This window comes from Trichoderma gamsii (assembly GCF_001481775.2).
Source record: "Trichoderma gamsii strain T6085 chromosome Unknown Scaffold_61.2, whole genome shotgun sequence".
In the NCBI taxonomy this organism is placed as follows: Eukaryota; Fungi; Ascomycota; class Sordariomycetes; order Hypocreales; family Hypocreaceae; genus Trichoderma; species Trichoderma gamsii.
The window spans coordinates 41,838-67,910 of NW_020171398.1; the positions used below are offsets into that span (position 1 = coordinate 41,838).

Below are 26,073 nucleotides of genomic sequence, written 5' to 3' on the forward strand. Positions count from 1 at the left end.
GTTCGCCTGGCTATTTACAACTCGTGGTAGTCAGTACTACATAGCTAAAATTGCGCTTTTTACATGAGATACTATTAGGCATTGGCTTGTTTCCTGTTTCCTCGTTTTGTTTCGTTCCCAAGGTCCCAATTCTGCCTACAGAGTTGCCTTGCATAGTCGTAGCTGAACCACTTTATTTTTTTTTTTCGCTCAATCCCTTTTCTCTCTTTGTCTTTTTCCCCTTGGCAGATGAAGCAAAGCCTCCTTTTTTAGTCTCGGTACTAGACAAGAAACCAATTGGCTTCCCGAATTAGAAATAAAGAACGTTTCCATTTCTTGCCTCTTCCCTTCCCACTTCCCTTTTCGTTTGCCTGAAGAAAACTCTCAATGGAAACCATTTACGCCCAACATCCGCTTACATAAGGCTGCCTGTGCTAAAAAGAAGAAGAAAAGTCGGCAAGTCGGCCACAGGGCGTCGGACACACGGAGACAAAATCGCCGTTGCCCTTCTCCATCGTCTCACATTGAAGCAGCGTTGGGAGCGAGCCAGGACGGCTATTATTTTACCGACTCTTGGCCCTAATTTTTTTCCTTTCTTTTTTGCCGACTGTCTGAATTGCCGTCAAAGAGTCCCTCTTTGTTTATATGGACCTCGATCCACGGCTGCGACCCGGTGGCGATGGAGGAGAGCTGGGCTCCTCCACCGCGACTAGGGTCGTGAGCAATGCGTCGTCCGCCGTCGACCAGCAGCTCCAAGCTGCGGCGCACCGTGGCAGCGGTCGAGATAACGCCGACACGCCGTCGACCGTGGGCAGCACGCCGGGGCAGCATCACCAGTTCGACTATGCGGACGCCGGCGCGGGCGGTGGAGGCGGCGGTGGTTCGGTGGCGGCCGGAAGCTCCATCGGCGGCGACGCAGACCCAAACGGCGATTCCAAGAAGTCGAGGGCGTGCGAGGCCTGTCGAGGACTCAAGGTCAAGTGCGAGCCGGATCCCGTCGAGGGCGAGCCGTGCAAGCGGTGCAGAAAGGCCGGGCGGAGCTGCGTCGTCACGGCGCCGACCAGGAAGCGGCAGAAGAAGACGGACAGCCGCGTGTCGGAGCTGGAGAAGAAGATTGATGCCCTGACGGCGAGCTTGCATGCGAGGGCGGGTGCTCCAAGCGTGCCTGCCGCTGGGCAGCATCAGCATCAGCATCAGCAGCACCAGCACCAGCACCAGCATCAACATCAGGCTGAGCCCGTCGGTGGCGGATATCCTTCGAGCTGGAGCAGTGCGGGAACGGCGGGAACAGCAACAGCAGGATTAGGAGGAGGAGCTGGTGTAGCGAGGGCGTGGGGAGGCATGGCGGCAGGCATGGCGGCATCACCGATGATGCAGACGGCATCAACTCCGCCAACACGAACGCCCCAGGACGAGTCATCAGCGTTCCAGCCGCCGATTGTCATGGCCGGGCAGAAGAGAAAGGCCACCGATCGAGACAGCGTCAGCGAGGATCCCAAAGCCATGACGCCGTCAGTGAGTTGGTCGGGCTTCTCCAGACCTACCGAAGGCGACATCGTCGACCGCGGTATCATTACGATGGAACAAGCCGCGGGCCTGTTCAACAAGTACAAGGAGCACATGGTGAGACACCTGCCGGCTGTTGTGTTCCCCCATAGTGCGACGGTGTTGGAGCTGCGCAAGACGAAGCCGACGCTGTTTCTGGCGATTATGGCAGCCGCCACGGGCGAGAACCACTCGATCCAGCGAGTCTTACAAAAGGAGCTGATGCAGCTCTTTGCCGAGAAGGTCATTGTCACGGGCGAGAAGAATCTGGAGCTGGTGCAGGCGATCCATGTGGCCGTCATCTGGTACTGGCCGCCGGAGCATTTCGAGGAGCTCAAGTTCTACCAGCTCGTCCACATGGCCGCCGTCATGGCCATTGACATTGGCCTTGGCAGGAAAAACACATCGAAACGCGGGCCGCCGCCTTTCCGTCGCAATCCGCCTCCCGACCCTTCCAGCATCGAGTGTCGTCGAACGTGGCTGACCTGCTTCTTCCTGGCCCTCAACACATCCATGTCGTTGCACCGGCCAAACCTGATTCGATGGACGCCCTTTATGACGGAGAGCTTGGAGATTTTAGAGTCGTCACCCGATGCCGCGCCGACGGATAAGTATTTCTCTCACTTGGTGTGGACTCATCGTCTAGCGGAGGAGGTTGGCGAGCAGTTTTCCCTGGATGATCCTTCGAGCTTGGTCAACATTACAGATGCAAGGACGCAGTATGCGTTGAGAGCTCTGGAGCGGGATCTCGACAAGTACATTGCGTCGGTTGCCAAAAACATGATGCAGCGTGAGTTTTTACCCTCCTTGTTGAGACTTTACAGTCTATGAATATTTCAGAGTGCTCGTTCATGCTGACAGTTGGAATGTTCGTTCCATCAGCTACTCTTCGTCTTAATTTCAACGTAGTCAATCTCTATATGCACGAAATGGCTCTTCACTCGGAGACCCTGTCTGACCAATGGCGGCCGCCTTTCAACACAGAAGCCCTTAAAGATGGCATTGTCAACTCCGAGCCCCTCTCGGCCGCACATATCAACGCGCTTTCAGCGTGCCTGACAGCCATTGACGGTATTCTCAACACATTCTTGTCTATGGACGTCCTCAGCATCCGCTGCCTCCCTGTCTTCAATTTCATGCGAGTGGCGTACGCTGTCGTCATTTTGATCAAGATGTACTTTTCAGCTTCGAGCCCAGGCTCAGAAATGGGCAGGGTTATTCATAAAGACAACATGCGTGTTGAGTACTACCTTGAGACTTTGCTGGACAAGTTTCGAGCGACAGCCGCGGACAACAAGTGTCGCCCTGCGGCCAAGTTTCTCGTTGTGCTGGCTATGCTTCGCAGCTGGTTCTTCAAGCAGGGCAAGGGAGAGGGCACGGCAACGTCTTCTGACGACGGCAACGCTGCTGCCGCTACTGCTGCTAATACTAGTACTACCCCTAGCACCGCCGCTCTTTCTACTGCTTCACCGCAACAGAGGCAATATTCAGCCCAAGGGACACAACAGCAACAACAGCTCCAGCAACAACTACAGCAACAGCAATTACAGCAGCAACACCAACAGCCAGCCGCCAATACTCCTCTCCAGCTGCTCTCGGAAGTTGCAACTACAGGAAGAGACGCCAGCAACGCCACTCACATCTTTGCCAACCTCAGCGGCACCGGCCGATCGATCGCCCAACCATTTTTCCATGATTCCGTCTCCTCGACCGGCACTCCTCCAACCTCATCCACCGCGAATTCCTCCTCTATGCCTCAAATGCCGCCGGGCCCTTCTCCCGCATCCACAGACCTCGAATCCGCCATGGCGCCTGCTTTCCCGCCTTGGATGTCCGTCACGCAACCCATGGTGCCCAATGAGCTGGACATGGGGTCCATGCCGGCGAATTTCGACATTGAGGGCTTGAATCTGGCTGCGGCGGATCTCCAGGACGTGTATGAGAGTGGGGCCAAGATTGTCATGAACGAACCTTGGTTCATGGATGCGTTTCAGGGACTGCCTGATCCCAATCTTTTCCCTTTTTGATTTTCATTTCAATGGAGGTTTTCTCTTTTTTTTTTTCGCTAGAACGATTTGAGGGAGATGGAAGCTCTAGTTAAGGAGACATAAATGATACCATGTATATTTCCTCTCATGGCTTGGCCTAGCTGGGTTTGGTTGAACGGGTCATCTCTTTCTCTAGAACGGTTCTGTTTGGGCTTCTTTTCTTGGTCCTTGCATTGTGGGTTCTTTCAACTTATTTATTAGCGATACGTTTGTACTTACTGGCTGGCGAGTTGGGTGTCAATCACCATGGAAAGGGGAGCATTTGTCTTTTGCTATTAATGATTCAAATACCCGTCTATAATCTGCAGCGGCATTGGATTGCTGATATTAAATAAATATACTCAAATATCTGTAAATATACATGCAAGGAAATCACTTTGATGAAGAATACTTGAGCTTGATGGCTTACTGTGACAAGTCCTACTTATTATATACTCTTAATCTATCACACTCTTGGATCATGTCAGATATGACATCTAGTGGACATGAAACTCTATCTACATACATATGATTTAGAATCATGACACAGCAAATGTGAAACGATGGCAAGCAAATGCCATGTTTTACGCAAATTCTCAGTCTCACCCGAATTGTAGCAGCATGTTGTGATTTAAATCTCTTTATTTAATTTTCCAGTCTCCTACAAATAAACATAAAATCAACATGGCCCATATTCCTCTTGAAAAGAAAAACGGAACAAGAGTTGGCCATTTCCCAACGCTCGAAAATCAGCAACGCCAGCGCCCGCACATCGCCATTCCGACGACGTCCAACCTCCTCTGTCCTGCAGATCGTTATTCATTCTTTGGCCCATTTGTCTCCGCCAAGATGCCCCCGCAAAAGAAAGAAAAAGCATATGAAAAATCTGATAATTATACATGCATGAGAACTAAAGTCCCAAGGCCGCCAGTGTGTGTAGCCAGCCTTTTGTCTCCTGTTTAGTCATAGATGGTTTGATCATATGTTAAACACCCACACACCTCGCATGTGGCTCTTCATAAGACGTAACACCCTCCAAGAATTACCATTCTGCACATTGCCTGCTGGCTTTTTTCTTCTTCCTGCACCGTTGATATGTGCCCATTTTATGTTTTTTTTTTCTTTGGTGAATCCGGCCGATCCAGGTTCAAGCCAACTGCAGCAGTGTGTAGAGTATACAGCCGCCTAGTAATATCAGCGGCATCAGTGGCCTCAAATCGTACAAAACATAGTATCATGCGCCAGCAAAGTAACACACTTTGAAACGAAATAGTCGTCATATCGCTAAACACAGAGGAGGAATTCAAGTGCAAAAAAATGTGACCGTCAAAGGAATAAAACGCAATGCACTCGCATACTATCATGAACTGCAGGTCGAATTGCAGGTCGACAAGATCCGTTCTCACATAGTATGGAGTAAGATGCTAGTAGTGAATAAATGGCAGAAATCGAAGAGAAATGGAGTAAACGAGAAAAGAAGTCAGCTCCTCGCAAGTGAGCGAAATAGATTGTAGTCGCTCTCAATTGTCGTAATAGCAGTAAACGTTATGCTGACGTGATGGCGTGATATAGTAGCAGCAGAAATGCCTATACATGGCAGGTTCAGTCCATGTAAAAGTCGCCCTTGAGAATTCTCTCTTGGAAAGCATCGGGCTTGGGCCGCTCTGGCTGCTTGGGCCTAACAGCGGACGCCTGTGCGGGAGGCTGTGGCATGTCGGAAATGGACTTTGAACGATCATGGTTGGGCATGGCTCTCGGAGGAGAATGGGAGCCGCTGCCTTGGAAAGAAAAGGACGGGCGGGTTCCGGTGACGGAGCTCTCGGCGCGGGATCTAAGCTGTTCGGACCAATTGAAGCCATACTGATCTGCTCGAGAAGAGGCATTGTCAGAAGAGACTCTTGGATGCTGGATGTTGCTTGCCTGTGGGAGAGAGGACGGCGGCATATGAAGGCTGGATCGGCGTCCAACAGGCGGCCAAGCGGCAGATATGGAAACCTGGCGCTGGTGCGGATGGGACTGGGACAGCGGCGGCATCCACTGATCCCCCTGACCGCCTCCATAACTGCGTCCGAGAGATGACGGGGGAGGGGACTTTGGAGATTTACCATTTCCGGGGCTGCTTCCGTTGCGGAAGTTTCGCATGGCAGCGTTGCCTCCAAAGCTCATGTGCCGGGCAAAGGGCGTGGTCGGGGCCGTTCTAGGGCCGCCAAACTCTTCATCCTCAATGGCGTTTTCGTTGATGGAGTCCGAGTTCGAGTTGGTGGACATGCTGCCGCGTCGCATGAAGGAAGACGAGGTATCCGTGGGCGACGTGCCGGAGAGTCCAATGGTGGTGATTGACAAGCGGCGTCTCTGCGCATCGGCATTGCCATTGCCGTTGCCGTTGGGGAACGGGGGGCCAGCTGGAGCGTTCGAAGGGCCTCGAGAGAACAGGTTGGACAGGGCAGCCTGGGTGATTGAGCTGCGGCGGTGGACGCCGGTGCCGGGTCCGTTGGGAGAAGTATCAGACATGGCCCTGGTTGGAGTAGTGGAAAGTATGGTGAAGCTTTGAGAGGCGAGGAAAATGAACAGAGAAGGAATAAAAGTAGTAAGGCGAAGAGAAGATGGAGAGAAGGAGAGTGTTGCAACTGGCGGTTTGCTGGTTATGGGTGGCCTGGGATGGTGGATCTGCGTGTCGTTGGCGCGTCGCTTGTGTCGTTTCTCCAGGATGGGCGGCTAGACAGTGACGACGTAGGTGGATGCAAGAATTGGATCTTGCAGATGGCGTGAGACAAAAGGAAAAAGAGGAGAAGTTGATTGCTGGATGAATTCAGGAAGACACAAGGAGACGATAAATGGCAGAAGAGGCGAAAAGAGGGGAGAAGCGGATAGGTGGCACGTGGGGATGATTATATATAGGGAGAGAAAGAGCGAGTCTTGCTTTGCAAGCAGCAACGAGACGGTATGATCGGCAGAGAGCGCGAGATGGGGGTCGTTATGGATGGATGGTCAGGGTGGCTTGTTTCTGTGGTTGTAGAAGAGCGAGTGCTAGGCAGTTCCTAGTGCAATGGTGACTGGGTATTATTGAAATAGTGAAGCTGGGGACAAGAGAGGGACGGAGCCCGCTGTAGCGCAATCAGGATCTGGCTATTAATGGTCAGCGAGCCCGTGGCGCGGCCGGTGAAAATGGTGACAAAGTGGTGTGAGGTGAGGAGGGAGGTGTGAAGCTGCGTAATGCGTGCGGCGTGCATGGAGTGACGATGGTGCCAGAAGCAGATGGTGATGATTCACGGCACTGGAGTTGCAGGGAGCAGCAGACGGGGGAGGGCAAGTACCTGCCAGGTACTTCGTGGTCTGTGCTGCGATACCTGGGGGGTACAGCGACGCGAGGGGACTTGTATGCCGTAATCGGCAGAGGTACTGATGCGAGTGGTTTACTGATGAACGCTACTTCTGTTCAACTCAGTCAGCGGGTACCCTAATGAGGGGCTGCCTTGGCAATGGGCTGACATGCGCTTTAGCGATACAAGTCCGCGACTGCACCACCGAGAACGGAGATCCGCTCAGCAGCGAGCACCGGAAGCAGCGCCGAGGAACAGCCCCGGTCCAAAGCACATGATGATGGAGGGAAGGAAAGAAGCAGAGAAAGAGAAAGAGGAGAGGGCGAGAATGGCCGAGAATCACGAGAGAAATCTCCGAAGCAGGGGACACACGTCGCATCTATGATACAGATTGATGTAGTTAATCTATTTGCGTGTGTGAACGTTGGAAGATACGGGGTAATAGCACGATGCCTGGTACGACTTGTACAGAGTAGGTAGCAGTGCTAGCCGTCTGATTGAACGAAGCAAGGCCTACGGAGTAATGCTGCATTGCATCTGATGCTACGTCGAGGCGAGGCGGGAGCCGGTTCCATGTCGCTGCAGCATGACGGGGCACCAAACAGGGAGCACGGAGCACGGAGCACTCCGTCGAGATAACACGCGACTCTCACGCTGAGCTCTGGTGAACAGGCAGATGCATCAAGTGCAGTATGGCGTGCTGTAGCAGTGCTGTAGTAGTGCTGTAGTAGTGCTGTAACAGTGCTGGAGCAGTGCGATGCGATGCTGACAAGATTGCACAAGGAAAAGGGGGAGCGTCCTCCATGTTCAGTTGATAGGCGACGACATCGCAAATGCACCGATGAATGAATTGGGAAAAGAGTCGCAAGCCAAGTCTCTCCGCCGGGTCTGTCTGGCTTACCATCTTATCTGCCCCTTGCTTGGACCAGTTGGTGGCATCATAAAGGCCAGCACTAAAACGTAGGGAGATTCTCCAAGACATTTGTGTCTCGGGTGCTTTGTCGTGCCTTTCAGCATGTAGGTATTACTAGTACGTATTAGTGATTATCGGCAAGGCATGGACGCAGCTTGGTAGCCCCGTTAGGTCCGGGACATCTCACCAAGCCAATAATGAGAAAGAGACCGGTGAGAGTGCCCAAGAGATGTAGAAGAGCCTTGATTGCTGTCGTTTGGCAATAGCAGCACTATCCGACAGCTTCGCTACCGGGCACGCGCACACAGCCCCAAACTGTCAACGTGGAAGATAACCAAAGGCGAGATGCTTCCAGGCCTGCATCTCGTCCAACCGCCGTCCGGCGATTAGCCTGCCTTGTGACGTCGAGCCGCTTTGGTGTCAAGCAGTCAGCCAGTCGGCCGGCCATTCAATCAATTCAATTGAGATCGGTGGAGTCTGCGGGGGACAAGCGGCTTCGATCTGACGGGCGTGGGTCTTGTATCTTGTCTCAGGACCCCTAGAATCGCCCGCTTCTCTTGCTTTTCGGCCTCGAATCTCTCTTTTCTTCTTGGCTTTGGATGCAGGGTCTGCCCTGTTTCGAGTTGCGTTTATTCAATCTTGCCACTTTTCAGATTTGACGTTCCTCGCTAACCCCTCTCGTTGGCGTGGATGTGACGGATGGGATCAGAGGTGGCGAAGTAGGTAGTGATGATCTCCAAGCTTCGTTCTTCTCCTGATAGGTGCGGAGTACTCGGTACGCTCATCACGATCGCTCTCTCTCTCTCTCGCTGCGAGCAGCACTCGTTCGTGATCCGAATTGTCATACCCACTGCTGTCCCTGTGCAACCTCTACCTCGCTCCATCACTTCTCATTCTCTGCATCTTTTCCTCTTGCCCATCCCCTGCTGCTAGACCTCTCAACTCGGCATGTCCGCCGCGCCCGCAGCATGAACGTAACAGCACATGGACTAAACGATTCCATGTCCAGAGCAAAGCGCTGCTAGTCCGAGTCTCATCTAGTGCAGGCAATGTGGGCTGATTCGTGCTCTGCTGTTGGCTGCCCTGGGCTGGCTAAAGGCCATGTACATCGTCTGGAACTGCAGGAATGTGCTGAAGTCTTGTCGTTGTTGCTTGTCCCCCAGCGCTTATCCGGAAGAGGGACAGGCGGCACCCCTACACGTGCGAGAGGAAAAAGGTGAGGTCGAAGTTAAAACACATCGGCCGGCAGTAGTTCAGCCCAGCTGCTGGTCTAGCGCCAGCACGCCGCATCCTGCGTCCGGAGCAGATGCTTGGCTTTTGGCGGTTGGACAAGTCCAGTCGCCAACCCAGATAGCGCAGGCGTGGTGAGGTACGTGTGCCCAACGCAGCGCGCCCAGCGACGCCGTCGTCATGCATGCTACAGTATGCCCGTCTTCACCGACTGGTGTCCCTTGAGGTTTGTGTATACGGTGTGTGTGTGTGTGAGAGAGAGAGAATGTATGAGCGCGCGCGTGCTGCGGCTTGTTCTAGACTTAATGGGAGTGGCTGCGTCAACTGAAGATGTGCAGTTTCCTCTTAGGTACCTTTGAACTACAGCACATGGCTTACAGGGCAATAGTACCGACCCCATTGCTTTTGATGCTGGATTGTTATTGGTCTGCCGCCACTTATCAATCGTCGCCTGCTAGTCCATTACCGAATCAATTCCAGTAATACGAGTCGCTTTTGCAGGTACAGCAGTATTAATTACGTCTGGTCACAGCTCCCTGCTTTCCCAGCGCCAGTTCAGCGGGGCCGTTCGCGGAGGCCGTTACTTGAACACTCTGCTCAATCGAATCGCCGCCCACAGACAATCCGAGCTTTCCTTTCCCTGGCCGCTCCCCTTCTGCTGGGCCGCACTTGCCAATTCCAATCTCCCAGAATCCAGGCGAAAAGGCGTTCGGCGACTCGCCAATCACAGGCTGTTTGGGGCGAAAGCTCTGAGCTAAAATCTGCCGGCCACGGGCCGCTGCCAATCAGCAGCGCCGGCGGTGCAGCAAGCAGCAGCATGCGGCGGCAGGAGCCACTCAAAATGCCACCCAGCATTTTGCGGGGTAACGCCTTGACAGGGAAGGGCACACGCCCCGCTCAAAATAGTACTGGTCGCACCCCTCCTCTCTCGTTTCCTCTTTGCTGTGTTCTGTGTTCGTTGCTGTTTGGCGCTTCAATAGCCTAATAATAAGGACAGACATACGGACAAATACCCGCGATAACTAGCCTGCGCAGCTAATGTCGTCCTAATCACTAGCATCAACAAGTACCTACCTAGTTCCGTATAAAGGACCACGATCACGGCGCAGTCTCTCCGTATCAACTTCGGCTTTGCTGTAACTGTTGCGTTAGCAGAGCTGCTAGACTGTATCAGGGAAGCACTAGAGCACAAGTACATCGCAAGTCATCCACCCTCTGAGCGCATGCTACTGCTACTATCGTCAACTTGCCTGGAGCACGTCAACAAGAAACAAGCAACAATCCTCTTTGTGCATCCATGATGTAAACGAATGCGACCTGGTTATTGGATGCAACAAGAAAGAAGGGTGAAGAATTACCTAATTCTGCGCCATCAATATCCAGTGCAATGCAGATGCGGCACTACTGCATCCAGCAGAGTTTCGAATCTTGTCCACCAAACCGATGTTGAGAGTCTAGAACGTCTGCTTCAGCGTCACCAGATGGACTCCTTGCGTTTTGCAAGATAAAGCAGCCTTTGGGTTGATGTCTAGTACTACATTCCATAATGCTTTGATCTTCTACAAAGCTTTCTTTATAGGGAACGCAGACAACACAGTATGAGATATCTAATCTCTTTATTTTGTTCTTCCCCGCGCCCATCACGCAGGACTGGAATTTGTCAATCAATCTGCAAGTCACACAATAAGTCCACCTGCAATTAAAGACTGTACAAACGGCGGGACAACTGAGTGCACAACGCGACAACTCTCTTTTCATCAAGACTTTGCCTGCTAATTTCCACTCGTGTGATAGACACTGCAATTTAACACAGCGTCGGCGTGGCATGATTCCGAGTATATGCGGTGGACTCTCTCCTGATATACACATGCTTGCGTCTATCCGAGTGTTACAGTAAGGAACTCGGTCGACCCATGGGCCGTTCGAGTCAGTGAGCCGAGTCCGGCCGAGTCCAGAAGCCTTTTTCTTTCTGCCTTGTCATTCCATCATTTGCCCGGACAGAACTCATACGGCTTCAGTCCGTTGCAACCCCTCCCTTTCATTGCCGCTGAGGACTGTGGCATCTCCGTGCCGCGTGCAACGCACCAAATTCGTTGATTCTCATCTCTGAAAATAGAAAATAAGCTGATGGTGGCGCCATCCTCTGCGGCCAAAACGCTTCAATTTCTTGGGGGTCTTCATCCGGCACTGTTGAAGAACAATTGGCATCCATTGCGGAAAGTCTATATCGCATGGGTCAGGGTTCAAAGCTGAGCCGCCTGGGTCTTTCGGCATGCAATATTATAATTACCCTCTTATGAAAAGCTGTCTTATGCATGTACTAGTTATTATTATGAGCCAGCGGCTTGCCAAAAGCCATTCTTACCTCTAACCTTTAACATAGTGCTGACTTGAGGCCCAGGCACGTGGCCCTGCTTGGGAAGACTTGATAGAAACTTTATGACAAGCTTTGTATCCCTTGATTGCCTCACAATATAGACTTACAGACAAGGTGAGACTGATGTTGAGTCCGTAGAATTGAAACTGAGTCCAGCGGAATATCCCCATCGGGGTCAATGGCACAGGAATCAAGATTTTAGGTAAATACAACACCCATTGCCTACCTCGGCAGATGACATTGATGTTCTCCCCAGTTTCCAATCGGTTCGAGACACATTCGTCACATAGTAAACAATGCCCTATTATTCGATTCGCCCTGGTGCCCTGTGACGACGGTGTGGCAAAAGCCTTCTCGTTTTGCTTCTAAGCCTATGCAGCTGTTAATTGATATGATATATTACAGAGCAACCAGTTCGCCACTAGCCCCTGATCGCCTGATGCGAACCCTTCTTGGGAGATATATGTACATCTATACTAAATGCAAAACATACGTAGGTAGACAGTACAATGTACGACATTCGTAGTCGTGCAACAAGTTACCACCGATCATTTTATCCTGAAACCGATGCCTCATAATGATCGACAAAACACCCCTTTGAACAGCCTCAGAGCTTCATCACAGTAACACACGCTCGCATATACACGCCTCTTCCCGAAAACATGGGAAATTGACATCATGAAAGAGAAATCAAAGAAGAAAGCCCCATTTTCATTCCCGTCTCTTTCCACACAACCCGCACACGCCGCAGTCCCTCGCATTCCGGTACGCCGTGGCTGCGCATGACGTGCCCTCGCACTGCCATGAGCCGCTCGTGTGTTTTGGGTCGAGGACGTTTGCGCACATGGCACATGTGATGGCCAAAGGAGGGTTTGCAAAGGAGCACATCGAGCAATCGGTTGATGCTAATGTTGATGTAGTGCTACTGCTTGAGCTCTCTTGTGTATTTATCGCCGTGGTGGTGGTGGCAGTAGTGGTGGCAGTAGTTGTTTCAGGCGTTGATATCGCTTTGAGCAATGATTGGTGGTCCGTAGAATTCGATTCCGATTCTGGTTTGATGATAGTTTCGCTGTGCTTTGGCTTGACGTGTGGTATAGACGACAAGATACTTGATGAAGCGCCACCATCTGTCAAAACCTCTGGTTTGATTGCCGGTTCTCTTTCCTCCTCTTCCAGTTCCACTGCCCTTTCTGAATCCTGACTTGTTGACAAGTGTGAATTCAACCGTCGCGGACCCTCTTCCTGTTTAACTTTCCGTCTGCCAAACAATCCATGTAATTCATCAAGCTCGTTCTTCGCATCAGCATCATCCGGATTTTCATCTTCGCACACCTTAACCATATCACCGCCATCCTTATCCGTCATCCTCGTTCCGTCCAAATCCATCGCAGCTTTGGAATCCGCCAAGTCGCCGTCTTCGTAGTCACTCAACCCTTCTTCTTCATCCACCTCCTCTTCCTTCTTCGGGGCGTCGTCTCGACTTTGCTCGAATCGGGCCAATGCCGCGGCCGCACGAAGCTCTCGCCCTCGCAAGCTGCCGGCCACTCTGGGTTTCGCTTGGACGCGTTTGCCTTTCTCGAGCTTCACTTTTTCCTCCTCGTCTGCCCCTAGTGCGACTCCATTCTTGCCAAATTTCTTGAGGATCCTTCTCTCTTTTCTCTCCTGGTAAGTCAGCACCGGCTTGGCCTTGCGTTTCCTCCCTCGAGATCGATATGTGCCTCCGCAGAGATGCTCCGGCAGCACTTCATCCGCCAGAACAGAGTTCCTCTCCCATTCTCCAGTCGCTAATTTGGCTCCTCTACCCCAGAGTCCATCTCCCTTGTATCCCTCCGCCCACAGAGTTTGCATCTGTGCGGCGTATTGATTTCTCACTGCCCAAAAGGCCCTGGAGTGATTCATCTGCGCGCAGTGAGCGAGCTCATGCATCATCACCATCTGTACATAGTTGAACGGAAGCCATCGGCCACTGCCGGGCGACTTGAGCACAAGCTGAATCACCTCCCCGGCATTGAAATTACGGCCTACAAATTCCCTGTTGGGCGGAAATTCCTCCAGTGACGTGACGTGAATGTGGTGTTTCCGCATCACCGGAACTATTATTTTGGTCAGTATGAGTAGGGTAGAGAAATCTGCTGAAAGAACAACTTACGACATTGGGCTGCAATTCTCTCAAGGAAATCTTGGGCAATTTTCTCATCTGATCCTTTGAGAGGCTTGATGAAGACAATGTGTGGGTTAGGCTGTGATTTCTTTGCATTGAGACGCTGGATGCCGATTGGCATAGTGAATGAATGGCGGCCGTAAATCGACCTCAGAAAGGAAGAAGTCTTGAGTTCAATCGCAGCCAATGAAAATGCAGAAATACAGCTTGTGAAACAAATGAAGCCCGTTTTAAAGAAAATGGGAGACTGATCCAGAAATTAGCAGCGTCAAGGGTAACGCGACGGGTTGAAAATGTTCATTTGAATTCACACAGACGTCTTTGACACGAAATCAGGTGACTTGTGGCGACTTTTACGGCAAGCCATCGCCAACAGTAGAATACCTTATGGCACAGCTTACAAGCATATCTACAGGTACTAACTACCTAATGAGAAAGCTCTAACACATGGGTCAATATATATCTCGAAACAAAAGGAAAAAAAAACTGGAGGATAAATTATTCATACAGACGCGACGCACGTAATAGTTAATTCTAAAACTCGCTATTCTTAATTGTATCCAATATCTATGCAATTGTAATCAGGAGGGTTTCATCGTCCCTCCATTGCAGCTCATCCAACAATTGGTGGTTTTCACCAATCAAAACCCAATGTTACGCCATGTCCAATGCATCATCAAACACACTCCTCGCTATGCTCGTTGTTGTTATCCTGTACCGTTCGTCGACTCTAATCTGGCCTCCACGTTGGCGATAGCGCTCAACACAGCGCTTGTCAGATCCACGTGGAATAGAGGTTTGTCAAAACCGCTGATGATGGCCCCCTTTCGTTTGAATGCAGGCTTGGGAGACCCTCCTAGCTTCTCCACAGTGTCACTAGGTGTTGATGCCTGCTCCTGCTCCCGTTCCTCTACTTGCTCCTCCTCTTCGACTTTGGTTTTGGCCTTTGCCATTTCTTCGTCCTCTACTCTATGGGAGATTAAAGATATGGATAGTTCCCGATTGATAGCATTTTCTTCGGCCATTGCTGCAGCAGAGTCTTTTCCACCAATCTCTGCGACACTGAATATCGACTTCCATCTATGCGGAGCACCGTCTCGAGGCTTTGTAGGAGTGCCAAATCCGCCGGCAACAAGTGCTCGTTTAGTCCATCGGTTGTTGATGCATGCAATGTGCCAATCCACAACATCAGGGGCTGCATACGTATCAAGTACGTTTCGAACATCAATCAAGCGTTGGACAGAAGTGATGTCGACATTGTTGACGGAACTGAAATCCAAAATGATGGCTTTCAGGGTAGGCTTCTGGGTGAGGTCAGGGTCCGCTCTTGATTTCCCAGGTTTCCTTTGACCTGCATTATTCCAAGGCCTGTCGCCTTTGCGCTCGAAAATCTCTGGACTGGTGCGACGAGTTCGCGCATAGATAAAGCTAGTCAGATACTCCAAGGCATGGTTGGCGCTTGGATAGTTGAAGCCCTCGGAGAAACGGTAAATGAAGATGCCTGGGTATGGGTTCTCCAATTCCACCTCTGGGTTAGAACCATCACCGTGATCAAGCGGTAGGAAAATATTCCTTGCTGCATTCTCGGCTCTCTCTTCAAATGTGCCATACTCCCCAACAAGCTGTTTGTGGTGGTCTCCAATGACGTGATCTCCAATAACTGAGTGAACCTTGACCTTGCCAAGGAATCGTCCACGTGCCTTTAGGATGCGATAAATGAGAACAGCAGCAGAGATGCATACCGTTGCATACAAGCCGTCCTCAATTTGAGCAAAAACACTAAGAAAGACTCCAATGAGGAAAATGAAGACCTCAATAGGAGAGACTCGCCAAAACTGATAGAGGGTATTTGGGGGAGTTATCAAATCGCCAACTGCGTGAATGATGACTGCAGCTAGGACTGCATTGGGGATGTAGAAAAAGACGGCTGTCAGGAGATAAGTAGCCAGAAGAACAACCAGTCCAGTAATGAGTCCTGCAGCGGGAGTTCGCACACCAGCTTTCGACTTGATGGCCGTTCGACTGAAGGATCCCGTCGAAGGATAAGCACCAAGAAATGAACCAAGTATATTGGTCATGCCAATAGCAACCATTTCCTGAGACGGGTCGATAGTGTAGTTATTCACCCTACCAAAGGACTTGGAAATGGCAATATGCTCAACCAGCATCACAATGACACCAGCTGGAAGGTGAGAAGCAAACTTTGATACCAGATTTGCTTCGATCTCTGGGACGCCGGCGTTCTTAAAACCTAAACAGTATAAGTCGTTAGAAAGTGTCGCCACATTTGTATAATTTCAAGACTTACCCTTGGGGACGACTCCAAGAACACGGACTGCTGGATGATCTTTTCGATGTCTGTTGATTAACCAGCTTATCATAGTATAGAGGAGAATGACAAAAACAGTCCGCATTGTATTCATGAAAAAGATGATGCGCTTATTTGCAGGCCACCTCTCAGCCGCTCGAGTTAGCGTATACCGGATAAGGTAGAGGAAAAACAGAGCCGTGAGGCCAATTGCAGCGTCTAGTTTGGTTTCAGGGAGATGCTTTAGCGTATTTATGATGACTTTGTACGCCGCATCTCTACTGGAGAAACCTGTGAGGCCGAATAGAGAAGGCAGCTGGCTGGCACCAATGGTGATGGCTGATCCTGTCATGAACGCAGACAATGACGTGATGGAGATGAGATCGACTATCCAGCCCAGACGAAAGACACCAAGAGCGAGAACAATGCATCCGGCGATGACTGCAAATGCTGTTGCTACCACATTGGCGGGCCAGGTAGTTCCAGATGCATTCACGTCGGCCACCACGGTTCCCACCACCGTGGACAAGACAGCCACTGGGCCGATGGATATGTCTTTGGATGTGCCAAAGATCCAATATGTGATGGGTCCCATGAAAGACGAGTACAGTCCAAACTGAGGAGGCAAATTTGCCAACAAGGCATAAGCCATACCCTGAGGAACTAGTACAGCACCGATAGTGATACCAGCAACAAGATCACCGGCGAGCCATTGCAAGTTGTAGTGAGGCAGCCAAGATATGAATGGAAAAAGTGATCTGATATATCCCACAGTTTCGGCTCGTGTAGGCATCTGATCATGTAGCCATTCTGATGTAGTCGGTGGTCCTTCGATGAAGCTGTCGCTGGTTTGCATAGAGAAGACTGATTCGCCTCTGGTAACTGGGTCATCGTCTTCTTCCGCAAGCTTGATGCCCAGGACTCTGGCGAGCGTGCGCTCAACCTTGGCTGCTGTTCCACTCATCGTTCCGGTTTGTAACTTAGGTGAAAGAAGATGCCCGGATGGGCGGGAGAAGAGTAGAGGATGAGGGAGACTGCGAAGCAAAGATAACAATGACTAGACTTCGACCCCCTTATAATATCATCTCTATCCTCTTTTTGTTCGATATATTCGGGCCCTCGCCTCCCGTTTCCCACCCCAAGCTGACTATGACAGCGATGGCCCGGCTCGATATGATGTTGACAGCGGAACTAACACGTAGACTGCAGCTCTAGACTATCAGCTGAGACAGTCACGACAAGGGACTCCAAGCTGTGAAGAGAAAGCGCCTGAACTATAAGAACAAACGAGACATCCAGGATCTAGATGCTGGGTGCAGGGCGGGAAAATGGTGTCTGAAGTCTCGTGAGCCGAGCAGAGACTTCTGGTTGGTTCGTCTAGAGGTAGGTTGGTTCACGTCGCGGGCGATCAGTGGCCGAGGATCAGAAGCCTAAAACTGACAGAATATCCGGCTTGCAATAAAAGACAAAACATATAATTCAAACGATAAGTCGATGCAAAGACAAGAGGCAGAGCTGGAAAGAATGTCTAAAAATTATCTGGAGCAGAGACAAAGTATGCGCCCTCTTGCGACTTATACCGACAAGAAATTTAGTAAGAAGGAGCGCCGAAGGTCCGCATCGGACAGTCGGCAGGCATGCTTGTAAAAAGCATTCTTACAAATATGAGGGAATAGACGAGAGTCCAAAAGGGGCTTGGATAGCAAAGCTCTCTCCCGAACGTCATGTTCTCCATCAAAAGGACGTTTTCAAGCGTTAAACCCGCCGTTGAGACGCATCACCACTGGGGCAGATTATTGGATCTCTGAAAAGACCAGGGGGGCGATCACGGCTTCAGCGCAATCTCCCCACTAAACGCTCGAATGTCGCAATCCCATCTATACCGTTTCGGTTTTAGAGCCTCTGGATCATATAGATTTTGATTTCCGTGTAAAGACTGTGCCGGGCAAAATAGTCGAGTAAGGCGGGCCACCGCTTGCGCAAAAGCAGAAGGACAGCTTCTGATTGAATGTGGTATTTCCGTGGCATGACTATAGCTGTGCTGTTCTTATATTAGGCACATGATATTCAAAATTGTAGATGTAGGAGGCTGTATAGCGAATCACGGGCGAAGAGACTAAAATTAAGCAGTGTCAATGCAAGCCAATATTCAGCCCAATGTCTGTTTACCCTCAATCATGCTAGCTCTTCTGTGACAGCAGTAACACACTGTTATTTCTCCGTGGGTGTCTCCAAATAAATTCTCGTAATGCGTACTCCTAACTTGAGCATGTCTTGAGCCGTGCTCCAACCATTCACCCATGTGATGCCCGACAATGCGGGGGAGCCGAGCCATCAGCAGTAAAAGGCGTCAGTTGTCCTCTGCAACCTTGCCCAACGCTGCTACCGAAGATGACGAGCTGCGAACGATACCAAGTCTGGTTGGCGGACATACAGAACTGGAGGATGGAAGGAATTGAGAAGCGATGGCCCGGATCATCGGGCGCGCGAAGATCCGAAGCGGTTACATTTTACTGCACTAGCTGCAGCTTCCTCAGCGCCTGAGCCCTGCTGGAAGGCGCTGTAATAGTAACCGATATGCCAACATGCGCTCTGGACGAGGCAACTCGACGTCATACTACCTAGATAGCAGATCGATCTATAGATGGCAACAAGATGTGTTGCGCTGCTAGGTAGGCAGATCACCAGTTAACCATAAATCTGGCTGGACTTGCGTAGCTCTCTACGCCCGCAAAAATTGATCATGAGCTCTATCATAGACACCCTTCAGGCAGCATACACAAAGCCGCCATGCGTCGCAGCATGCACCACTGCTGGCGGCGCTGGTGGTAGATGGTAGCATCAATCTGAAACGCTCTTACTGGTGGCAGCTACCCCCACGCCAGCCAAACGCGTGCTCCAAACATGCAGAGCATCATCCTCGATATCACCACCAACTCTTCCCAAATACCACCACGAGGGCCAATCTTAGCCCGATAACCATGTCTGGCCCTCCGCCCACGGCTCAGGAGGCCCCTGCCGCCTTGTCGTCGATTCAGCACGGCACTCTCCAAGCCCCGCCATCGCCACAGACGCATCGCGCCTTGAGACGACTCCAGTCTGCTCATGCATTGGGCGCCAGAGCCGCCGCCCAGCAGCAGGCGTCTCTCATCTCACAGCAGCGCCGAGAACAACAGCTGCCGCCGTCTCCGAGTCGAAATCCTGTCGCAGGCTCGACAACGCGGACACGAGGTCGTGCCAATAGCGATGCCACACCACCGCCGCTGTACCAACCAACTGCCGCCTCAAACGCCCGACGGTCAGGTGTGAAGAAGCCCGTCTTTTCACACGGCCACTTGTCTCTGCAGCAGATCATTCGCGATGGACCAAACGATGGCGATTTCATAGGTGCGCTGGAAAGCGCCAGGTGGAAAGTCATTGATGAAGGCGTCAAAGCCGCAGAGGATGGAATGGTGCGCGATACCATTGTTTTGACTGCTTGCTCTCAGAGCTAGGCGGCGAAAATCACTGACATGCGCTTACTTTTTGTTGGGTTTGCCATCGATTTAGTCTCCATTGAGGATATACGTATGGCTCGTCCTTTTGGACGCCCCAATCATGTCTACAGACGAATACCTAGCCCTCATACATCGTGGTGCTTCTCCAGCATACGCCAAGATCCGCAACGATACCTTTCGCACGCTGACGACCGATCCTCTCTTCCGACGCCGTGTTAGCGAGGCAAGCTTGATTCGACTGCTGAATGCTATCGCCTGGCGCCTTCACGATTCGAAAGAAGATGAACGCCAGAGCAGCCGTCCTGGCAGCAGTCATTCTTCTATACCTCCGCGGGATGGCGTTGTAGGCAGCCACTCTGGCCAATCTCAAGCGAGTACGTTTTGGCACCAAGAATTCGACCGAGTCATCTATGTGCTGTATATGCTAACGTCCGTTTGTTTTCTCGAGTAGGATCCGGTGCAGTCCTCGAGCCAGGCGTCTATGTCCAAGGCATGAATGTTTTGGCTGCCCCTTTTCTATATGCCGCGCGAAGCGAAGCCGAAGCGTTTGTCGCTTTCCACTCTTTGTTGACTCGCGAGTGCCCTGGCTATATCCGTGGTGCCATGGATGGCGTGCATCGCGGCCTTGCCTTGGTAGACAAAGTCTTGGCCATTGTCGATCCCAAACTTAGCATGTATCTCACGTCAAAGGGGCTCTCGGCCGAAATCTATGCCTTCCCCTCTGTACTAACACTCTGTGCATGTACACCACCTCTACCCGAGGTGCTGCGCCTTTGGGATTTTCTCTTTGCGTACGGACCGCATCTTAATATTGTGTGCATTGTAGCGCAACTTACTATTATGCGGTCGCAGATCCTCCAATCCCAGAGGTATTTGCCCCCCTTTTCTTTGAACACTGATATTTTCAGCTTCTAACATCTATTGCTAGTCCAAACAAGCTTCTGCGATCATTTCCACAGCTAAATGCCGACCTCGTCAAGAGCATCACGATCAGCATCATTAAGAAGATACCGGACGATGTTTACGAAGAGATCGCCACGCATGCCATGTGAAGATGATGGGACACAATGAAACGCTTGCTGCCCCTCTTACTAACGAGGGCCACAATGAACAGTGAAGGCCAGTAAAGGGGAAATCCAGCATACTGTTTCAGAGAAACGCGCCACGTGATAGCATGCTTGACGCGTTTCCAATGACGATCTGACCCAAATGAATGGAATTAGTGGCTCTCCGGCCCGACGTCAGCCTTGGCATCAGGCATTCCCACTGAGGCCCTGCTTTTCTCCTACGGACAATTTTTTCTTGCATCATTGATTTTATTTTTGGGAGATGTTGGCGCATGTAATTGTATTTGTGTTTCATTTTAAAGGCAGCGGTTAGCGGCCTAGCAACTACGACAGAAATGGAACCATTCAATGTATTAGGTATTTGAAGAGGTGGGATAACACTTATTGGCACAAATTTGGGGTACAGCAAGGGATTACGCTGCGGGGTCTACACACGGGAATATGATTACGACTCACATGATTAAACGGAAAAAGAGCATTATAATGAACCATTTACAAGAAAAACTCCGTACCTAGTACATGTCCACTCTCCCTTTTCAGGCTGAATTTCTCACATGGGCTCTTAAAGGGGTACGGCTTAGAGAATCTGCATTTTGATCGAAAACACTGATAGAAGACAGTTCTTCTGTTTGACAATGTTTATCAGTTGATTAATAAGATATATGCTATTCTAAAGAGTTATAATGTAGCCAAAAGAAGAGCAAAAAAGCTATATGAAAAGTCAAAGTCAGAATGCCATGGAAAGCGTCACGGGGCATTTGCAATACGTTGCCCAAACAAAACAAAACGCCAATTTGTGCCCATGCTAGAAAAAAGAAGGTGAAAAGAAGAAAGAGTATACACAAGAACTGAACAGAACTGAATCGAACTGAATCGTAATCGAGATAGAAATGCCTCCCATCTCTTTATAAAGGCACTGAGCCCGCTTGTACATGTACGTAACGTAACGTATCTTTTCGTTTTAATCTTCGTCTTTCGTTGTTCATAGCCGCTTCGTGTTTATGCGCTCCGTTGTTTAATAGTAAAACAAGTTAAAAAGATACACGCAAAAAAAAAGCTCAAATGCAAGAACATGTTTGGGAGTCGACCATGCATCAGGGCAGGAAAAAAACTTTTAGCTTTTGAAGCTCAAGTTTAGATCAAAATGTGCTTGTGCTGCGCTGTTTACCATGACCGAGAGGCGCTCCTTCTAATAAGCAGGGCAGCCGGCCTCGGCTCTGTGAAAGGCGTTGGAGAAGAACTGCTGCATGGCGGTGTAGTGGAAGATGATGCCGCCCAAGACGGCGGCGTGCCACAAGTTGTGGCTACCGCCGATGTAGTCAAACATGCCGGGGAACCAGCGCTCAGGGACCTTGCTTGCATACACGACGGCGCCGCTGAAGTAGACCAAAAGAGACTTGCTGATGGGAGAGTAAAAGTCGTAGACAAACTCGGGTCCGTGGGAGAAGTAAAGCTGCAGAATCGGCATGAACCCCGTCAAGGCGAGGCCGACAAAGAATCCGACGCGGGCCCAAGCCATGTCGGTGCCGTTGAACTTGGGGTGCCACGGCAGGATCACCCCTCCAATGCCCAGGAAGGCAGTGAGGCCCATGTACACCCATCGGCTGACCGGGTCGCAGTAGAAAGCGGTGTATTCGGTGGTCATGATGGAGGCGGCAATGAGCAGCGAGATGCCGGTGTAGTCTACGCAAGCAAACATGGAGACGGCGTTGACATCGGCAACAGCGCTCATGGTATGCCAAATGGTGGAGCATACCAGAGTCAAGCAGGCCATCATGAAGAAGATGGCGGCAACAACAACGTCCGTCTTGGTGCTGAGATAGAAATTGGCACTGCTGGGGTAAAAGTAAAAGGCAACGGCCAGTACCAGGATTAGGCCCAGGGCGTGAGACCAAATGTTGATGAATTCGTTGGACATGTTGAAAACAGACCGGACGCATTCGATCTTGGTCTCGCGGAAACGGTAGCCTCTCTTGATGTGTGGGTTGTTTCGCCAAGGCGTTGGCAGCTCGTCGTATAGCAGCAGTCCACGATCCCGCGCCAGCAGAACAGCCTGCTGGATATGCTCTTCGAGGGACAGCGCAGCCCGCACAGCGCGCTCGATTCCTTCGTCGACAACAGACTTTGCCCGCTCAATGCTCTCGTTTGCTACTCTGCGGCCCTCATCCATAAATGCCTCGGCAGCCGTAGCGGCATTGGCAAAGCCCTGCTCGCGCAGCTTGTAGGCGCGCGTTTCGAACTCGGCCATCATCCCTTCCAGCAACTCGATTCCCAGGCCCGCCTTCTCGTGCAGAGACTCGGTCGCAGCCAACGTCTCTTGGTACCGGGTCTCGAGGGTGTCAAGCATGATGTAGAGCCTGCGCCGGCCGGCGCCGATGACCTCCTCGGACGCCTGAGAGCATCTCGAGCGAACCGTCTGAAGAGTAGAGAATGCGCGGGAAATGCTCGAGTCTTTGCTGAGGTCTACATAATTTTCGACAAAATCCAGCCGCCGCTCCAGTTCGGTCAGGAACAAGTCCACCTTGAGCAGGAGATTCTCCTCTCCCTCCATGATGTGTCCGACGATGGATTTTCGTCGGGGGATAAAGAAAGAGTGCCGTCGTCGTTTTGCCTGTTGCTGAGCCTCGCGGCGCAAGTCGGAACCGCTGGTAGCAGCTACACCAGTCGAGTCTTTGTCGTCGCCGTCGTGGTTGAAGCCGCACGCGGACGTCAGAGCAGTGGTGACGCCCGCCATTTTGATTGAGTGTTATAGGAGAGGAGAGTTTGAGACGTCTGTCAGACTATCATTTCTTGGACTTAGCGATGGGCCGTCAACTGGGCTGCGTAGTGGCACGGGCTTTGGCTGCTGCGGATGATTGGCCCAAGCGATCAAAGAGGCGAAGATCCCAGGAATGCGTCTGACAGCGGAGGGAAAGAAAAAGGAAAAGAACAGGAAAAAAAGAAACAGAGAAACGAGATCTTGCAGTGGAGCGGCTGGCTCTGCTAGACTCCTCGATTTGTTGATCGGATGGAGCGGGACGATGCGGTTAATTGGCGATTCTTCCCCCAACGTTTAGCACTGATTGGCTCCAAAAGTCGAATTGGTTGATGGTTCGGTTCGTCTCGATGCGGGTCAAGCAGCAACAGCAGCCTATTTAGGGGATTGAGGGCCGCCAGGAGGCCGCGCGATTGGCTGCAGGGCTGCGGAGATTTGCGTGGATATGCAGACCGGAGGCAAGAGAAAAAATCCTGTCCTCAACGTTGTACGGCCAAATGCTCCTGTTTGAATCCCTCGGTTATTGCGCCGCAGTTGCGTCTAGATGGAAGAAGGAAAATGAGGGTGGCGGGATAAAGTGAGACAAAGCACCCCGTGCTATCAGGGTGCGGCTATATAATGATGTAAGAAAAAAAAAAGAAATAAAACTCAATCGGCCTTAGTAGCGGGCAGTCCGAATAACCTCCGCTGTCAACCAATTATTTTGTCGGCGCATGTACCTATTACCGCCTATTAACCTAACAGGTAATTCACATGGAACAGATTGTTGCTACTGTGTGGTTCATCAATAAATCATAATTTCATTCGGCTTACAGCTTGACTAAGAAAAACTGCCCTGCCCTGCCTACCGCCATCATCCCATGACTCTGGGGAACGCTCACATGCCGCGGACAAAAATACCGCGCCGGGGTGGGAATGCGAGATGGCGCTGCCTCATTGGCTGCTTGGCAAAGATCATCAGCCGCAAATCCAACTTGGGTCTTATTTTATTTTCATCTATATACGTGATTGGTAGCACATAGCCCAAGTTGAGGTTGCGAGTAACGACCGCATGCTCATGTTTGGAATGATGATAGTACTAAGTATCAGGAGATGGCAATAGTAATAGTAGTAGGACAAGACAGGCATACTGAACCTGGCCGCTCACATAGAGCCGGGACAGCATCTTGGCATTTCCGCCTCCACACTCTCCTTACTTGTACAGGCAGGCAGCGTGGTAATTTCCCGCGTCTCCGGTGTCCGACACGCCTGCATTACTTTGTGCTGGGATGGCAATCCTCAATACGGCTTGGATCGAGAGAGCAAACATAACTGGCGATGCCTCGGGCTTCTAGAGAAAATAGGTGCAGAACAGGGCGTAGGCGGCTAAAGGCTAAAAGGTGCCTGACAGCGGTGCTAACCCATTGACAGCCTCGCGCTAAAACTGCCCATAGCGTGTACTGGCCTCCACTTTGTCAGCTCCAGCCTTGCTGCTGCTGCTACTCGTCCATCATTCATCGACCCTTCAGCATTAGCATCATCATCATCCGCGAATAGACATCAAGCCGACCGATCAATAACTTACCATAATAATCTAAATAGTATTTTTTACAGAAAGGTTGCCAATTACAGCCCTCCTATACCAGCAATGGCTGTCGAAAAAATCATCACAGAGCCGTCGCTCGCCGCCGTCCTCCAAATCTCAGACCAGGCCCGCGACCAGGCCCACGCGTTGCTCCAACTTGCCGACCAGGCCAGCGACGGCCGAGCCACCGCCGACATCCAGGCCGAGATTGCCAAGCAGCAGAAGCAGCTCTTCACCAACATTTCATATCTGCGCGGCCTGCACAGGAACGCCTGCCTGTCGGCGCGTGACACAAAGGCGCAGACCGCCGAGGCCCGTCAAGAGGTCGACCGACTGCATCTTCAACTGCAAAATCTGTATTACGAGCAGCGGCATCTTCAGGGCGAGATTACAGGCTGTGAATCATACGAGTATGCGCCTCCTTCTTGAATACCTCTTTGCTGCTGTGGTAGATTCGCACTTGAGCGCCCAATGGCTGACATATTAAATCTAGCCACAAATACCAGCAATTGCCTCTTATTCCCGTCGAAGAGTTCCTGGCTCTACACCCAAAGCATGCAGATGCAGACGACGACGAGCGCATGTTTGCACGCATCGAACACGAGCGGGAAGAGCGAGAAATACTAGAACAGCGTCGCCAAGAGCTTCTCAAAAGGAAACAAAAGCTCATAGCAGAGAACAAGAGAAGAAAGGATGACTTAGCCAATCTAGATCAAGACTTGGAGAAGTTCATCGATGTAAGCTCATATATCAGACACTTTGCAAAGTCTTGTGCTGACGCCCTATTTAGGCAGCAAAACCCATTCTCGAACTGTTCGAAAAGGCACCTTGAAATGCAATTCGTCTTTGTCTCCTTTCTACGACACTTCGCCCTCAGTGTATAGCTATGAAACTTGTACACGAGGTATTCTAAAAACGCTCGCGTAGCATACTAATAACGGCCGCCAACCACTACCTTAATGATACCAACAATCTATGCAGCCTCTACTCTTCGTTTAGCGAAAACAGCATCGAGGAAAGAATAGCCACCATATAAACATTTAGTCGATGAAAAAAAAAGAGTTGATGCCCTCATTATCGGTATGCTTTTGAGGTGGGAGCTATGCGAATCGGATCTCAATTAGGTCGATTCCAGACGCCCCTTTTCTTCGCGGTCGTACGGTCTTTGGCAAGCAGCAGTAGCAGCAGTGGCAGTTGAGCAGCCCTCTAAGAGGCTATAAACAACGCGCCGGCTGATTCATGCGAAAATCACGCAGCCATATTCCATACTGCAGTTTAGCTTTTTCGAGATGATTAATTTGAAGCCAGATATCAAGTACCATTCTGAAAA

The 26,073-nt window shown here is 51.0% G+C and overlaps 7 protein-coding genes across 7 annotated transcripts; 3 read left to right on the forward strand and 4 right to left on the reverse strand.

The window, feature by feature from the left end:
* Window positions 1-624: 624 nt before the first annotated feature.
* On the forward strand, window positions 625-3,551 carry TGAM01_v210357 (hypothetical protein; the record flags this gene model as incomplete). Its single annotated transcript, XM_024550776.1, has 3 exons — window positions 625-2,314; window positions 2,365-2,823; window positions 3,316-3,551. 3 exons carry the CDS (start codon window positions 625-627, stop codon window positions 3,549-3,551), a joined length of 2,385 nt encoding a protein of 794 aa, XP_024404473.1.
* A 1,602-nt stretch (window positions 3,552-5,153) lies between these two features.
* On the reverse strand, window positions 5,154-6,062 carry TGAM01_v210358 (hypothetical protein; the record flags this gene model as incomplete). Its single annotated transcript, XM_018807303.1, has 1 exon — window positions 5,154-6,062. One exon carries the CDS (start codon window positions 6,060-6,062, stop codon window positions 5,154-5,156), a length of 909 nt encoding a protein of 302 aa, XP_018659469.1.
* Window positions 6,063-12,102: 6,040 nt separating this feature from the next.
* TGAM01_v210359 (hypothetical protein) lies at window positions 12,103-13,673 on the reverse strand (the record flags this gene model as incomplete). The annotated part of the gene is made up of 2 exons (XM_018807302.1): window positions 12,103-13,484; window positions 13,541-13,673. The coding sequence occupies 2 exons, from the start codon at window positions 13,671-13,673 to the stop codon at window positions 12,103-12,105; spliced, it is 1,515 nt and encodes a 504-aa protein (XP_018659468.1).
* A 586-nt stretch (window positions 13,674-14,259) lies between these two features.
* Window positions 14,260-16,824, reverse strand: TGAM01_v210360 (SulP family sulfate permease; the record flags this gene model as incomplete). The annotated part of the gene is made up of 2 exons (XM_018807301.2): window positions 14,260-15,803; window positions 15,861-16,824. 2 exons carry the CDS (start codon window positions 16,822-16,824, stop codon window positions 14,260-14,262), a joined length of 2,508 nt encoding a protein of 835 aa, XP_018659467.2.
* A 2,017-nt stretch (window positions 16,825-18,841) lies between these two features.
* Window positions 18,842-20,409, forward strand: TGAM01_v210361 (cell cycle arrest protein BUB2; the record flags this gene model as incomplete). Its single annotated transcript, XM_024550777.1, has 4 exons — window positions 18,842-19,312; window positions 19,410-19,731; window positions 19,809-20,226; window positions 20,286-20,409. The coding sequence occupies 4 exons, from the start codon at window positions 18,842-18,844 to the stop codon at window positions 20,407-20,409; spliced, it is 1,335 nt and encodes a 444-aa protein (XP_024404474.1).
* Window positions 20,410-21,613: 1,204 nt separating this feature from the next.
* On the reverse strand, window positions 21,614-23,158 carry TGAM01_v210362 (hypothetical protein; the record flags this gene model as incomplete). The annotated part of the gene is made up of 1 exon (XM_018807298.1): window positions 21,614-23,158. One exon carries the CDS (start codon window positions 23,156-23,158, stop codon window positions 21,614-21,616), a length of 1,545 nt encoding a protein of 514 aa, XP_018659464.1.
* Window positions 23,159-24,806: 1,648 nt separating this feature from the next.
* On the forward strand, window positions 24,807-25,575 carry TGAM01_v210363 (hypothetical protein; the record flags this gene model as incomplete). The annotated part of the gene is made up of 3 exons (XM_018807297.1): window positions 24,807-25,153; window positions 25,237-25,480; window positions 25,534-25,575. 3 exons carry the CDS (start codon window positions 24,807-24,809, stop codon window positions 25,573-25,575), a joined length of 633 nt encoding a protein of 210 aa, XP_018659463.1.
* Window positions 25,576-26,073: the final 498 nt, after the last annotated feature.